Source organism: Electrophorus electricus, chromosome 2 (genome assembly GCF_013358815.1).
Source record: "Electrophorus electricus isolate fEleEle1 chromosome 2, fEleEle1.pri, whole genome shotgun sequence".
Classification (NCBI taxonomy): Eukaryota; Metazoa; Chordata; class Actinopteri; order Gymnotiformes; family Gymnotidae; genus Electrophorus; species Electrophorus electricus.
This window is the reverse complement of record NC_049536.1, coordinates 8,212,820-8,229,183: the sequence shown is the minus strand read 5'-3', so window position 1 is coordinate 8,229,183 and position 16,364 is coordinate 8,212,820. Positions and strand designations below refer to the sequence as shown.

At 42.0% G+C, this 16,364-nt stretch overlaps 2 protein-coding genes across 6 annotated transcripts in view; one reads left to right on the top strand and one right to left on the bottom strand.

Annotated features, from left to right (window-relative positions):
- srpk2 (SRSF protein kinase 2) overlaps positions 1-5,120 on the bottom strand; it is a 45,897-nt gene extending 40,777 nt beyond the window's left edge. For 2 of the 4 annotated variants that reach the window (XM_035523708.1, XM_035523709.1), the window contains exons 1-2: positions 4,751-5,120; positions 4,464-4,530 (exon numbers count right to left, since the gene is read on the bottom strand). In XM_035523708.1, coding sequence (XP_035379601.1) covers positions 4,464-4,530; positions 4,751-4,766 — 83 coding nt within the window. In that variant the 5' untranslated portion in view covers positions 4,767-5,120. Of the gene's footprint in view, positions 1-4,463; positions 4,531-4,750 lie in introns of those variants that run through there. The other 2 variants (XM_027000995.2, XM_035523710.1) reach the window with 2 other exon arrangements.
- Positions 5,121-5,649: 529 nt separating this feature from the next.
- On the top strand, positions 5,650-15,752 carry pus7 (pseudouridine synthase 7). 2 transcript variants are annotated; one of them, XM_035523569.1, is made up of 18 exons: positions 5,650-5,739; positions 6,203-6,302; positions 6,428-6,760; positions 7,525-7,609; positions 7,770-7,883; positions 7,982-8,126; positions 10,556-10,573; positions 11,078-11,189; positions 12,086-12,163; positions 12,400-12,528; positions 12,834-12,959; positions 13,100-13,161; positions 13,358-13,518; positions 13,943-14,069; positions 14,283-14,384; positions 14,612-14,741; positions 14,956-15,047; positions 15,236-15,752. In XM_035523569.1, exons 3-18 carry the CDS (start codon positions 6,438-6,440, stop codon positions 15,370-15,372), a joined length of 1,941 nt encoding a protein of 646 aa, XP_035379462.1. In that variant the 5' UTR covers positions 5,650-5,739; positions 6,203-6,302; positions 6,428-6,437; the 3' UTR covers positions 15,373-15,752. The 2 variants fall into 2 exon arrangements, with proteins under 2 accessions (XP_035379462.1, XP_035379464.1); XM_035523571.1 differs by lacking the exon at positions 10,556-10,573.
- Positions 15,753-16,364: the final 612 nt, after the last annotated feature.

The window sequence follows — 16,364 nt, the reverse complement described above, 5'->3', positions numbered from 1 at the left end:
CACTTGAAGGAGAGGAATCAGAGTTGTGAGCAATACACACAAAGACATGGTGGATGTCCCGTCTGCTGCTGTCTTCTTGGCACCAAGACTGGTACTGGCATTACCCAACTGTTCAGCCTAATCTTAGCAGAATGACTTAAACGAGTGGGTGGCAAATCCATGCAGACCTGGCCACCAGTTTTCAGTTACACACAGGCAATAATTTCAATGAAAGAACGCTAAGCAGTCATACATCAAGAAGGAGACAAGTGGAAGATCTCTGCATCACTTTCACTGGCATGGTGTGCAAGAGTATGAGTAGCATGGAGACACTGCTTGCTGCTACAACCTCCTTCTCACGATTTCTCCCTTTCTTTTCAAGTATCCACCTTTCTCATTATCGGCTCTCGCTGTTGTCTCTACTATATACATCTTTCTACTCCCTCCACCTCCTCGATATAAGCTCATACATGATTAGTAAAGTTATAAAGCACTGGCAGATTTTCTCCATTCATTTATTTTATCTGTGCAAGATGATCAAAGAAGTTACCTTAGTCTCAGCGTTAATCTGAAAATCAATTTTGTTTCTTATTTCAATCAAACAAGAAATATGCAAGCTTTCATGCCAGTCCACAGCCCTTAACAATTGCTGGGCAGAAGTGTTATTCATTTCAGAACACTGTTATCCATTTCAGCAAACAACAGTATACATTTCAGTACGATGCTCAACTATAAAAGCATTTTATAAAGAGGAATATGTTTATATTACAGAATTGCCATTAATCTATTCAATTAGTTAAACAGTTGTTACTGAATATTTAAGATATCTTAATTATCTTAACTATTTACATTTATTTATTTATTTTACATTTTTGTGATTTTAACTCTTTTTACATTTTCAAAGTGAGGTTTTCAGACTTGTTATTGAAGAACAGAGATATTTATTTTTAATCTCTGAAAGCTTTAGCAAAAATCTAACCATCTGGTACTAAGTATAAACAAGAAAAATACAATTTTCCTCATTTTGAAATGGTCAAGAATATACTGCTGAATCTAATATAATTCTGTACCTTGCCATTCATGCTGCACTGCAACACACTGACCTAGGTTCTATGATTGCATTGGTCAGGTTCATTCTTTTGGTTGTAGGTTGAGGGGTACAGAGCATGTGACAAAGATCAAGCAAGATACATCAAATACATAGAATGTAAATTAATATGTACTTCCAATTCTAATTTTCTCAAAACATCTTATAGCGTAACATGGCCTGATATCATCACAAACTTAGAGCTACATTCTAAACTAAGGTTTTAGGCCATGTCGCCCAGCCCTACTCTGTACACTGTGTTTATTTCTGGCTAGTCCTGTTAAATGAATTTTCTTTCCCCATGTGCTGTGTCACTGTCTTTATTCCACAGCTAGAGAAATGTAAGCGAAAAAAAAAAAATCAATGCAGTTTACCCTTTGATGTACACCTATCAGCCAAGTTGACTGATATTACACAGGGGATCACACTGCACTCTATGTATATGGGGGCCACACACATGCACAAAAATAGACCTGCAGTGAACCAACCACCTTTCTGCCACCCAGTTTGACAGCACAAGCCAGGGCTTAGTCAGTAGCATGTACAGCGGAGAGAGCACAGGCCAGTAGAGAAGCTTCTCAATTAGATCAGTGAAATGACAGCAGCTTTGCTCCCATCTCATCACACTTTGTGTGTGTTTGTGATTACATGGATGAGCATGCACGGCCGCACACACACAGCGCAAAAGAAAAGTGAAAAGTAAAGAACACAGGACAGCATCACAGCAACACTGACAGATGGTCATTGCAGTCGAAGCCGAACTTAGGAGATTCAAGCCTAATAGTGCGCAATCCGAATCAGATTAAAGAGTCAGACTCGCTGAGCACTGTCACCCAATGGTCTGCAAAAATATGTGTGAATTCATACCAAAGCAGAACCAAGTAAAAATAAGATTTTTGGTCATCATAATGTATAATTGTTAGTATTTAGACATAAGTCTGTTCCTGTGGCACTCCCTCATTTAAAATTACAGTTTCAATCTCTCTCCCCAGTCACACCACACCCTCTACAGCCATCTACCTTGTGTGTGTGTGTGTGTGTGTGTGTGTGTGTGTGTGTGTGTGTGTGTTTGCGTGCTTGTGTGTTGCAATGTTGGAAGCAACTGAAAGGGTTCTCTATTCTTCATGCGTTGTTGTGGCTGTAAGCTTTTAGGAACCATGTTGTTAAGGAGGGAGTGGCCAATTCATGTCATTTAACAAGAGTACAAGGCCATGAGTAGCAAAAGCACACATGCAGTGAGTGGAGGAAGTGGTTTTCAGATTGCATTAAGCAAACATGGGTCAGAGACCTTCCGAGAGACAAGACAGGTCCTGTGAAATCAAAGATATACATGAATCACAATTTACCTTAAGACATACAGCTTATAATGGAGCTTTTAATGGACTTTTAATGGAGCTGATGAAAGTTTCAGAGGCCTTTCTTACCTTCAACATCTCTGAATTTGCCATATACAAGATCTCTAAATCTCAGTGCACTAAGACTTCTAAAATCTGTTTGCTCCTGTAGCCATTCATGGGTTACATTATTGCTCAGAATGTGTTTCTCTGTTTGTGGACCAATCCCTGAAATGTCTATTTCAGCACTGCAGTGCTTGCTTCAGATAACAGGCATAATAGAAAATGCCATTGGTTAAAGAGCTTTCTTCACACCAGAAGAAACAAGGTGAGCATGGGGAGAACTGGGCTTCAGTTGTTTCTAAAACCAGATTAATTTTTCAAAAGGGACCCCAGAACTAAGACCACACAGAAGTTATGATCAATCTTGCACTTCAAGTGACATAATAAGTAAGAGATGAACCATTTGTTCAGTTATAAGACAAAGACATAGAAGCAATAATTACAAATAATAATATACTGACAGGTGATATTAGGTGATTCAAAGTTTCCTGTCCGGTTTCCTTTGATTCACTAAAGACATCATCATGTATTCAGTGTGAAGTCTGGAATGAATCTGGTCAGTGAGTTTTATCATAAAGACACCATCTACTCCAGTGAATACCCACTCAAAACTCACCAGAGCAGCTGAGACTCACATCTAGTGGGAGTCCAAGTGTGGCTACTCTGACTAAACATAATGTAATAAAGCATGGACCATTTATTAGCTGGCCTGCCCAAGTAGGAGTGGTTCCCTCAGGTTTTGGTCCTCCCAAGGTTTCTTCCTAAATTCCACTCTTGGAATTTTTCCTTTGCCACTGTCATGACTGGCTTGCTCATTAGGGATCTGGACCCATACATTTATAAAGCTTCTTTATGACAACGCATGTTGTAAAAAGCATGACATAAATTTGACTTTGACTATGACGACCAGAAAAATTGCTTGACTGACAGTGGTGCACCTCATCTGATCTGACGCACCAGCTGTCCAAAGAGCTCAGCTAGAAAATAAAATGATAAACCATTGGAAAAGGGATTTTAAAAGAGAATCTTAAGACAAATAAGTAGCCAAGTCTTGTTAATCTTCCTGTAACATTAAATCACCAGCATCAGCTTAAAATAATTTATACATATAAGATTTCCATGCGTCACACCATTATTCGTGGCAGGCTTTGGGGTATCAAACTAGCAGGGAACCCTTGCATTAGGGTGACACTAAAGCTACCGATTATTCCAGCAAATTCCTCAGAGCTAGGTAGAACCTGGGAATCACCTAATTGTTGCCCATTGACGTCAGTCCAATTGTATCTTGCCATGAAGACGTTGTCACTCCAGCCAGGCGAAAGAAGTCATCTCTCAGCATCGTGCTGCTGCAACGTGGCCTATTCTACTATTGAAACACCGGATACGTTTCATGCTTTTGTCAGAATTCGCTGACAGATTTCGCTCCATTCTCTTCATATAGTTTCATATCAGAAGCAGCTTGCCCAAAGCCATAACAGAAGTACCAGAAGCCCACCCACGTATGTTCCACATCTGTCACGTCGTGCCACCCCCTCCGTGGCGCACGTAAGGATCAACCGAATTACCGACAGTCGGTATGGTGATATGTTAAACTCCTTTGGTGCAATTACATAATGCAACTGACATAGCACATAAATGTAAACACGAGCACGACGAAGGAAATGCACCAACCCACAAACTCGGGCCACTGCCGTTGCTATTAGCAACTTCCGACTCGCTTCGCAGCTTGAACGAGTCGATTTACTAGAAGCGAGCCGCGGAAATAGTAATCTACACCCCGTGGCAGCACACGAAAGCTTGGGGACGCTTGTGTGCGTGCTTAAACAGGAGCATAGCAGCACGCCTCCTTCATGCCATATGCCGCCCGCTCCCCGGGATCCGACACAGTCAACAATAACAGTCGTATGGCGTTTGGACGCCTGCATCACCAGTAGCCCGACACACAAAAACATAAGCACGCACACGCACTAAAAGCTGTCCCGACCGCCGCCCCTGCTTACCTTCGGTGATGAGCCGTCTTATCTTTCTTTCCTTTCGGCCTCCTCTTCCGAGCCTGGATAGCCATCACTGGAGAACATATCGGGAGCAAACATCCAAAGACAAGAATGGGGAGGGCGAAGGAACAGATGAGAACAGAAGGAAGGCGATAAGGTAGCTGCTCTGGTAAAGCATCGTTTAGCAAAAAACGGTCAAACATCCAATTTTAACACGCGGGTTTAAGAATCCCCAACGTAATTAGCAGAGGGGGTCTTTCATTTCAAAGAGGAATACTGTTGTTTTTATGTACCCTTTCTGGAGCTCATGATGTTGTCCTCCTTGCCTTCAGCGGCAGCAGCAGCTCGGTGGCGGCGGCCGGGTTCTCTCGCGTCCGGAGGAGCGCGCGCGCGCTCCCTCCGGTCTACGGCAACTGGAAGGCGCGTGCTGGGGTTTCACGTGCGCGCGCGCGTTATCTGTTTCCCTGGAGCCGCGTGGGATGAGTTTCCCGCTCACGTGCATGTATTTGTGGGCTAAAGAAATCTGAAGACTGCGGACTTTCGTTCACTTCTCCATCCATCTGTTCATCCAGACACGCGACAATCCTTATTTTTGTTGTAAGATTTTTAAAAATTATTATTGCACGTTTGTTTATTTACATTCTGGTTGTCCAGTTTAAATGGATAAATCCCAATAAACCCAACATAATTATTGTAATAGAGAAAAAATGACTGAACATGATTCCCATAAACATTTTCATTCATTAGATTCCGCCCGCTTGCCTAAGAGGGAGTTAAGTAATGAACAGGGTGCATCGGTTCATAACCACGGCGCCACCTGCAGGACAGAACAACAACGAAATCTATTTTGACTTATAAATGTGTGTAGTGCACCATTATCACGTTTAAAAGGTAGCTGTATGCTAAGATGGACAATTCACAAGATATAGTCTACATGATAAAGTCTGTCATTACGAGAAAAAAAAAAAAAAACATCAGCCTACAAGAGATGGTTACTTTGGAGCATTATTTAGTTCTTTAATATTGTTGCTTTTTGTTGGCCCTGAACGAAGAAAGACTAGATTTTGTCTTAGAATGCATAAGATGTGATGCAACTGTGAGGGTGAAACAATGAAGCTACAAACCCAAAAACCGTATCTAGCGGACGGCCAGGGAATATTACTAAGGCGGGGGTTTAGCCGAGTAAACGCTTCCGGAGTAGAGCGCACCTTAACACGTTTTCTGATGGAGCCACACTTATTATTGTAACGGGTCTGCCGCTAATAAGAGTTGGCAGAATAAGGTGAGCAAATTCCTATGACTGAAACACTTTTCTGATACTACTAAGCTCAGTTGAAGTTTTCTGTTAAACGTATAAAGTTCCGCGACATTAACATTTGTGTTGATGTTGCTAACCCCAGCCTAGCTTGCTAGCTGTCGCTAACGGAGAATCATTTGCAGCCATACTAGCTAGCATTTGTATCTTAGAAATTAGTTTACGTGTTTTAACCATCTTGGATACAGTCGTCTCGGTTTCTCCGGTGATGAACTCATATATCCGAAACAGTTTGACCGAAATCGTGCATAACGGAATCTAGCTAAATTGGTGATTGTTTCCTTTCTCCATACTAAAGTCCAATGTCGTCTGACATTCTCCGCAGTTAGTAAGGAAACATACCAACCCCATCAGACCAACTGAGACTTGGATTCTGCCACCTGTTTTGCAAAATGCTTGCATTAAATGTATGAATTTTTCTTCTTTATAGAAAGCTCACTCATTGTTTACAAAGTGGTGTGGCTGTCAGGTTTCAGATCCTACTACAACCAAAAGATTCATTCATCCCTCCAACAGTTTTCCTGCAGGGTGTAAGTAAATAAATGGAAAAAACCAAACATGTTCAGTTTGATGGGTAATTTCCAGTTCCACTGTATAAGCTACTGTGTTGTGACTGCCTTTTTTTTTCCTGCTCTCTCCATCTTACCCATACCAGATTTGTGCAAATGGAGAACAAGGAGCTCTTGGCAGTGCCAGTTCACACTGGAGAGAAGCGGACATGTCCAGAAGAGGCCTCCCACCATGATGCTAAGAGAGCCAGAGTTGAAGATGAAACTAATGGTAGCCATGCCATTAAACAGACAGAGGAAGACAGGGAAGTGTTGGCAGAGCAGGGAGAGGAAGATGTGGAGGCTGTGGAGGATGAAGATGGAGAGGGAGAGGGAGAGAGCTTTGCAGATATGATGAAGTCTGGCCTCAGTGAAGTGGATGCTGGCATTCACAAGTTTGTCAGTGACCATAAAGGATTCTCTGGAATTCTAAAAGAGAGGTTGGATTTTGTCAGATTGTTTCTGGTGTTTAAGAATATCATGTTCCTCATATTGTATATATGCAACCAGTCAAATATTTGGACATACCTACTCTGTTTGTTTATTTTTACTATTTTCTATGTTTTAGAAACACAGCAAAACAGTCAAACCAATTAAATAACTCATATGTGATTATTCTGTGTTTTGTTATATAAATAGCCTTTATTTTGAAGCAATTCTCACATGCTGAGAACTTGTTGGGTGCTGGACTAAAGTTGTGAATGGAATTTGCTCACGGATTGTTTTAAAATTAATTTTTTGTTTTGTTAGTATTATTTAAATGTTATAGTTTTGGAAGTCAGTTTATATATAGTTTTATCTACTTTCACTATTTATATTTGTCTTAAACACTAGTTTAAGCATAAACCATTAGATTAAAATACCTTTAAGTCCATGAAAAACATAAGCTGTGTCCAAACTTTTGACTGGTGCTATAATGCAGTGTTTCTCATGTATTCACCTCATGTATGGTTTGTTAGCTCAGAAAAACAAATAATCAGTTCTTGATTTTGTTTGTGTGTGTGCTATCCTAAAATAACCGTTTTACAGTAGTTACATTCTGGAGTATGCTGTTAATTACCCAGACTTCAGACCTGGAACTGCCCAATATGTTGCCCAGAATGACAGGATTTGATAAATACATGGTGGATAGACAGATTGACATGAAGCTATGAGTTAGTGAGCAGTGTTTGAATTAAGCATGTTTTATTTCCTATCTTATTAGGTACTCTGATTTCCTGGTTCATGAGATTGGCAAAGAGGGGAAGGTTGTGCAGCTGGATGACCTTTCCGTTCCTGTGGAAACTGAGGTGAGACACCTGCCTGTACAGTGGTCTGGTATTGGTTTCTAATCGCAGTGAGTTTTGAAGGCTTTCCAAGAATCATCTACTTAACACAATTATTGCTTTGTCTGTGTGCAATCCGTGAAGTTGAGCTGGCTGTCTCTCCTCTCTCCTATGTCTGTGGTAGGAAGCATCTGTCGAGGCTGAGCCAGCTGAGTGTCAGACTCTGACAGAGGAGCAGAAGCAACAGCTCAGTGACCTGCAGCTCTTCAAGAACAAGGAGGGCAATGTGGCTATCGAGGTGAGATGGTTTGCACAATCTTCATATTAAGGCACATGTATTGGAATGCGTCCTATGTCTGTTGTACTGATCTTCCTACAATGTGTTGTTCCACCCAGGTGGAGGAAGACTCCAAGGAGAAGCGTACTCTGCTTCATAAAGCAGTGAAGACCCTGTATCCAGGGCTGGAGACCAAGACTGAGCAAAGAGAGGGCAAGAAGTTCATAGTGGCCTACCACACAGCTGGGAAAAAAGCGCTGGCAGGTACATGGCATTCAAATCAGGAAATTCATCCACGTTAAATATCCAACTCTCTTTCCTTCCTTCCATCCCCCCTTCCTTTCATCCATCCATCAGAATTTCCAGCAAAGCAAAGGGAGCTGTCTGATGACATTAACAGATATGTTCTCACACTTTTTGCACGTCTCATGGTCTGGTCACTCCATGCTCAAACTTGCATGTTCCCTTTAGTGGCCATGTTGAAGACAGGTTTGGCATGAGAAGGTGCATGACCTGTACACTTAAGGCTTTTGTGCATGTTTCTGAGAAGTGGTTAACCTCTGACCTAGTGGCATGTTTAGAGTTTTATGAGATGTTGGGTATGAGATGTTGGGTAAATTATTACTATAAAGCTAATAACATAGATAACAAATAAATGGACAATATAATATCTCACTGAGGTAAATGTAATGATTTGTAACACAAACAAGATAAGAAAAAGTAATAATTTGCCTAATATCTGAAGGAAATTTAATTATTAGTGAATTTTGTTAGCATACAAGAACTGCACTGTGGCCGTACAGAAATACATCGTTTGGCTGGTCTGCCACCCCAAAATATCCTCACTCCTGTAGTCCTGAGATCACTGTACACTATAATGTGTTGTAGGATGACTATCCTTAGTCTTATTATAGACCCCCAAGATGTTTTTAATAAGATGATATTTGTAATGGACAGCCTGGAGAATGTAGCGTGGCTGTTCACACTGCAAAAGGCAGGCAGAGAACATTTTTAGCCAAGTTGTGGCTATAAACTTGGGCATTTTCCTCAGCCTGGGCACTGAGAGCCCTGGATGTTGCATCACCATGTGAGTTGAGCATTTGGATGTCAATGGCTAAATATCTCAGAACTCTTCATGAACATCCAGCACACATCTCTGAATAGAGAATTGCTCAGAACTGTGCTGTTGTGCAGTCAACAAATATGCCAAGCTTCGTATGCAGTTCACAGGTTCTTGACATTCTGTGACATGTTATGAATGACACAGGATGTTGTGAGCTGTGAAACTTGCCATTCTAAATTGGGTGATTGCATGGTGGTACAACACATTTATGGTAAGCTTTTTCTGTCTCCACTCTTCTTTGGTGAACATGCTTTACCTCCACCGTGCTAGATGTGTTCATGGTAAAGCAATCATTTTACAGATGTTATAAGAAGTTTGCAGAAAGGTCCATTTGTGGCATTTTGTCGTCCTTCCTTTGCTGGATGAGCCGCCAGGGTGAGGGGTTGTATGGGTTTACATTGAGAGCTGGGGAGAGCTCCTTTGCAGAAGGAGAAGGTTGCCCAGTGCCCATTATTGATGATCTGAGATCAGTTGGCTCTTCTGTGTCATGGGTTGTTTATTTTAGCGTGATCTAGCATAGCCAATAATCAGTGGCTCCTTCTATAGTTTTTCACCAGATAAACGGAAATTCAGCAGCCAGTAAGCCCTAGCAAGTGTCAGCAATCCCAGCAAGCACAGTGTCTCATTAAACCTCAGAATTTTCCATTGGTTGCCCTCAATGTAATCTACTATATTTATGTGCCATCTTTTTATTGATTAAAGGTGGGTGAATTAAAATTCTTTCAAGTATGATTTTAGGTCACCTTGTTCGTTCACGGGCTCTCACTCTGAGCAGCACAGTCACAGTGTTTATGGTTTGGTCCACCACTCCCAGCATACTTATACTAGCTTAAATAAATTTTCACCTGAGCAGGTAGCTGTTCAGACCGATGTGCTGTAGTTATAGTTCTATCTATGGTCTTTGATATATAGATTATGTATATCTTCCAAAATATAAATGAATAATCCTATATTTAGCATATTATTAATTTTAGCATTACGTTACGCCACCATGGAGGGTTTATTGTTTCAGGGTACACTAAACCCTTGTTTTATAAAGGGTTTATTGAGCACTGTTTGTTTATATGTTTACACAACCCATTTCCTTTCATTATCTAGTCAGTGATGAGGCATTATTATATCAGAACTAAAAAAAACTTAATGGCCATATATTTACTCTCTAAGAGAGTTTGCTGTCTTAAACCATTTGCTAGCTTGAATTGTTTAATAGCATATATCTTGCACAGGCTGACTGCTCTTTAGGCATGTCTTTGCAAACCTTTGAACATGAAGAGGTTTTGTAAAGAGAATTGCAGGTGGTTTTGCATAGAGCACCTACTCCAAGTTAAATGGTGTCTGCCTTCTTTCTCAGTTTGTACTTGTAGGCTTTACTCAGTTAGTCAGCTGGACAAGTGAGTCGTCTGCTTCCTGTCTGTGTAATGCTCAGGTTAGGCTCCAGATGCAAACACGCATACAAGCACGTCTTCTCCCTGCATGTAACTCGCACCTCATCTCTGGGTTCTGTGCCTGGTCCGTGAACGCTTTCAGTAACGCTGTTTTGTCCTTCTAATGCTCCTCTTTCTTGGGACAGAAGTTCGAACAGCTGCAGGTAAGAATCTTTCTTCCACTCAGCCCCCGAGCGAGGGCTTGAGGCATTCAGGGGCTTCGCGTCATGGTTTCAGGAGGGTTACTCTATGAGTGTATGAGGGCTAATGGTATGATTTAATGGTGCACTTATTGAATGGTTTAAGCAGAAAATGTTTGGTCAGCTGCAGACACGCTGTATGTTTCGAGTTATGGGATATTCTTCTCATTGAAAAATGAGTCTTTGTCGTCTATGATGAGAGCTTTTTTTAACAAGTTGTTGAATTGTTCCTTAGCCCAGTATAAAAAGAAAGGTCTCTTATGGAGTGTCCTCGTGTAATGTTCTCTAAAATACTAAGTACAATAGAGGGCATCTCATCAGGGACTCTCCTGCCGCACATGCACAGATCATATGAAAAGGTTTATAAAATACAGAAGACTTTTTCAGCCCTGTGCCATTCTAGGTGCTGCTCACTCTAGGCTGAGGTAGATTGTCATTCTCACTGTTTGTTGTTTCTCTTCATGGAAGCCCCTAGGAAACACTCATGGCCCAAGAACCGTGGCAGCTTCTGTCATTTTGTGCTCTACAAGGAGAATAAAGACACCATGGATGCCATTAACGTTCTGTCCAAGTTCCTCAGGTGTGTTCTGCCCTGTGATATGTCATCACCTAATTTGGTCTTTCTCTGCTTTTGTAATTAGAATATCTGTGTGAAAGGTTTTGTTATTATATTTATAACTAGTGTTGACATGAATACACTGTTATTCTTCAAAATAAGAGTGGAGTCTAATATATGCTCATTTATACAATTAAAAGACAGGAAAGGACTGATCAGCACTCCCACCTATACGCATGACCATTTAAAAGATTGAGTACCTCTCTTAAGCTCATAGTGCCTAAACAGGGTGAGGCAGGTCATGCTTGAGGAGTTATCGTTTGTCTTATGGGCCAAAATTTAACATATTTAAGCGTAACTGCCATGTATATGCAAGGAATGACTAATCTTTTCCAAGGCCATTACACTGGCAGAATACTTCCAAGGCAGGCTGTTCCAACCTCAGGAGCACAGTTATCGGTGTAGTCTTTCACTCAACAAAACAACAGCCTCTTAGTTATGTCCAAAATTAGGCAAGAACTGTCTTGCAAAGAAGAAAAGTAAAAGGAAGTTTCAAACTAGTGACCTGGGCTGCTGAGAGGGACCACAGAGTGCCCTGCATCACTGTAGCAAAAGAGCTGTGAAGTAGATACATGGCCCTTGTTTGAGTAGCTGCTAATGAGGCATGAGGTGGCTGTTAGGAGCTATGCAAGAATGTTTTCATATATTGTGTGATAATAGAAACTTAGAATATCAACTAGGAAAGTCTTGGTTTTTGAAAGTGTTCTTCAACCTTGGAGTCGTACTATACTCTGACCACTGTTAACGGTAGATCTTGGAGTGGTACTGTTCTGACCACCGTCAGCAATGGAGCTTGGAGATTGTTTGCACACTCTTATATCCCACTGTTCGCTCCCCCTGCCTGTTTGTGCTGTCCTCAGGGTCCGACCCAACGTCTTCTCCTACATGGGCACCAAAGACAAGAGAGCCATCTCAGTACAGGAGATTGCTGTGCTCAAGTGAGTATGCATGAATGGGTTTCTGGATTGTGGGCACGACTGTCATTCCTGCAGCCTGCCCCTTTGGGGGAGGTTTGTGCAGTTCCTTATCATTTTCTTCAAGCTGATGCTGATTCTTTTGGTCACCATGTCTTTTTCCTGATGCCTAAGGGCTATAATTCCACATATGTCATAATCCCAAACGTGTTGTTTTTATGAATGCCCTTTTCAGAAAGTCTCTTCTTCCATCTCCTCAGAATCAGTGCTGAGAGATTAGCTCACCTCAATAAGTGCCTGATGAACTTCAAGCTGGGAAACTTCAGCTATAAAAAGCATCCTCTGAAACTGGGGGAGCTGCAGGGAAACCACTTCACCGTGGTACTCAGGTTGGTGAACACTTCAAGGTCATACTTCACTCTAGTGCACATGCTAGATAGGGCACCTCATTTCACTTGGTACTCGGCCCTCAGACTCATGCATACTTGTCTTTGTACAAGCTACAGTCTGTTTAGACACATAATACACACTTAAACGTATTGTAAAGCTTTGCAAGGTCAGGTGAATATTTAGGGCTCAGTTTGAAAGTCTTAAGACACAGTCCACTCATTTCTGTTCAACAACTAATTAAGAATTCATGTCATTTTGAAGTGAGAATGGTTGAGCTGGCAATTTCTGTCTTTTGCTTCTGCAGGAACATCTCGGGCTCTGACGAGCAGGTGGAACAGGCCATGACGTCACTCAGGGACACTGGCTTCATTAACTATTATGGCATGCAGCGTTTTGGTACCACAGCTGTTCCCACACACCAGGTCGGCAGGTAATTATATACCTGAATGGGTAACAACATTTACCCCTGAATGCTCATATGCACTTATTAGGAACCTCATCTCATCCACTTCATTGTAGGTGCTTCCTTTTTTTTCACTGATTGCTATAAACTTCCTTCCCTGTTGGCAGGGCCATTCTGCAGAATAATTGGACAGAGGTGATGGACCTCATCTTGAAACCACGTCCCGGGGGTTAGTCAGCCACTGTGCTTATAATGTGATCAATTTTCCCATTTAGTGTGGAAATGAAGTGGAATCAGATGATGATGCATATGCATTTCCTCAGGGAATCAATACGATGCTTGAATGGGTGTCTCTCCTCCTCCTTGTCTGTCTTTCTCCCGCCTGTCCCCTCCATCCTTTCATCCATCTCTCCCTCCCTCGCCAGCGGAGAAGGGCTATCTGGTGAGGTGTAGAGAGGAATGGGCCCGCACTCAGGATCCCGAGGCAGCGCTGAAGAAACTGCCTGTCAAGCGCTGCGTAGAGGGCCAGCTCCTGAGAGGCCTGTCGAAGTACGGCAAAAACAACATCGTTACGGCATTCGCGCTGGTGAGAGCGCACGCACTTGCAAATTATCTTCTGTGAAGTGCATGTGTACACACAGGCCAAAGCATGGAGCCAGTCATGGTGGGTTCTGGCAAGTGCTTAATATACACAAACAATTTCACACAGGTTTAACATCATTGCAATGATAGTGGATGGGTCAGGGGGATTTGCATGGCCCTGGCTAAATGCCTTTATGGTGTCACAGAGAGGTGAGGTCCTGGACAAGCATGCACACCAAGCTAGAAGAGGACACGAGCTAGTCGTAGCAGTGCACTCTGCCTCTAGAGAAAAGACTGTTTCATACTGTGCTGGTTCTCCTTGAGGCCCAAAATTAGAGCATGCTTTCAAACTCGGGAGTGTCCTAATGTCGACACGCAGTCGCTGTTCCTGTGTGTGCCCCTCAACTGCAACTTCCCTCCTCCTTCAGATCCCTCGCAACAACAGGCTCATGTACATCCACAGCTACCAGAGCTTCGTGTGGAACACCATGGTCAGCAGGAGAGTGGAGGCCTATGGCCTTAAAGCTGTGGAAGGGGACCTAATGCTCAAAGGAGGTATGGTTCTGCAACCCAAGTGTGGGTATGGGTTCAAGGCTGTGTCCTGTGTCACCCGCTGCAGGCTATTTTGTCATGGTTTCACCCTCCCTGTCTGACTGTGAGGGCAGTGAGCTTTTTAAAAGCTACTGAACAGTTACTGAAACAGATTGAGCCCCATCCTGCGGGCTGGTGCTGATGAAGTATATGGGTTTGGGTGGGGTTGTGTCCTAGGCACTGCTCATGTCCTCTCGGCTGCGGAGGCGGAGGAGCTGACCATTCTCGATGTTGTGATGCCACTGCCTGGATTTGATGTTATCTACCCCACACACGAGGGTTAGCAGGAACCCGCCCGTATCACTTCATATCTTAGCTTTTTTATATGTCCACTGTAAACTTTTTTTTCTTTTTTTTTTAATGGCAGATTCTGTGGTCACTTAGGGTCATCACTTGTTCTGTGTTGTGTTTTGAATTGTGTTTTGTAAATGTAATTTATTTCATTTAAATGTCTCAAGCCAACCTCATTCTTGTGTCGGTTCTACACTCTTGTATCTGTGGTGCAGTTGGAAAGGGTTACAGAGAGCTGCTGGCAGCTGATAATCTGGACATTAATAATATGAGGCATAAAGTGCGGGATTATTCCCTGGCTGGAGCCTACCGCCGCGTCCTCATTCGCCCCAGTGACGTCAGATGGTCAGTGATGGTTCAGCACACCCAAGTCTCGTCAGAGTTTAGTTAAATGTGATGATAATTGTGTACGCCAAAAGTACATTGAACATAATGTAATGCACCACATTGTTCAAGTGTTTCTCTCTTAATTTGGTCTAGCCTTCCCGTGCATTTCCACACCACACGCACGCGCACACACACACAATCTTTTGCACTCTCTTTCTGTTGTATTTGAAAGGGAAGTAATCCATTATGATGACCCCAGAGTTCCCCTGGTCTACACAGATGTAGACAAACTAGAAGACAAACCACCCCCAGTTTATCTCACAGGTCAGCCAGAGCTCATCTTGCATCTTATGCAGTGTCATTCAAATGGAATATGGCAACTGTTTTAGCACATACTGAATTAAAAGAAGATTAAAAGTAGTAGTTTTGCCTCTTTGCTCTGCTCAGTGTACCTGATGGTGATGACCATTCTCTTCCCCCTTTCTCGTCTGTAACCCTGTGTGCTCCTGCAGAGGGTAAATACAGGGCTCTGAAGATGGAATTCTCCCTGCCTCCCTCCACCTATGCCACCATGGCCATTAGAGAGGTGCTGAAAATGGACACAAGTATCAAGAACCAGACACAGCTGAACACTGTATGGCTGAACTGAGGCCCACCATCTAGCAAGTTTAATTTTGAGCCACTGCTCAGAAAACTCGATTTGTTATATTATAAAACAGGAATTGGGCCCAGATGCACTACAGCCTTGATGTTCAGTATTTGCTTTCTTATTTTTTTAGGAGCTTGTTTTTAAAGTATACTTTTAGGCCCCTTGGCCTGGAAAGACATTGACTGTAAAAGTTAAGTTGAATTGTTGCTTAAATATCCTGTATGTGCAAGATGGATGTTTGGTTTGCAAAATGAACTCCCTGAATGAGTGATCACACTGTTCATCTACTGTGTAATACTGGAATTCTCTCTTGGTGTATAAATAATTACCAGCTTTTTTTTTTTTCCCTGGAACTAATAAATTAACTTTTGCAAAACTTAGAAATTTCTCAGAGAGAAACAATATTAAAATGCTGCATTTTGTTAAGCTTTTAGTATTTAAAACAAATACATTATTATTATTATTATTATTATTATTATTATTATTATTAATAATAATAATATTATGGTATATTGTATTCTCTGTTCAAGTTGTCTGAGTGATGGTGTGTTTACATCCCTGTATTTCCTAGCTGCATCAAAGAAATGGCATTAAGTGTGTATGTTCAGGTTGGGACTCAAGGTCGTACCTATATATAGTATGGAAACGAGGCTGACTAGTTTGGGCTTCGTGTGCTGCAGGGCTGACCATCTGTGACGCATGCCCTGCCATCTGATTTTAGATTTATTTCCTATACCACGTTAGCCTATGTCAGGAGGTAATGATTACACCGCCCCCTTGTGTCTCAATTATACTGTGGAATCTTATTTACAAGGAGTTGTAACCTTCACATAATTGTAAAACTTTCTTGTCTCAACAGTTCTATGAATTGCATTTTAAGAAAGGTTGCTTATGTGGAGTAATAGTTTTTATCAAATTATTAGAAGGATGCAGTGTAACTATCTTTCTATGCCACTATAGCATCGTACTTGGAAGACTCACATTTCTTTTAA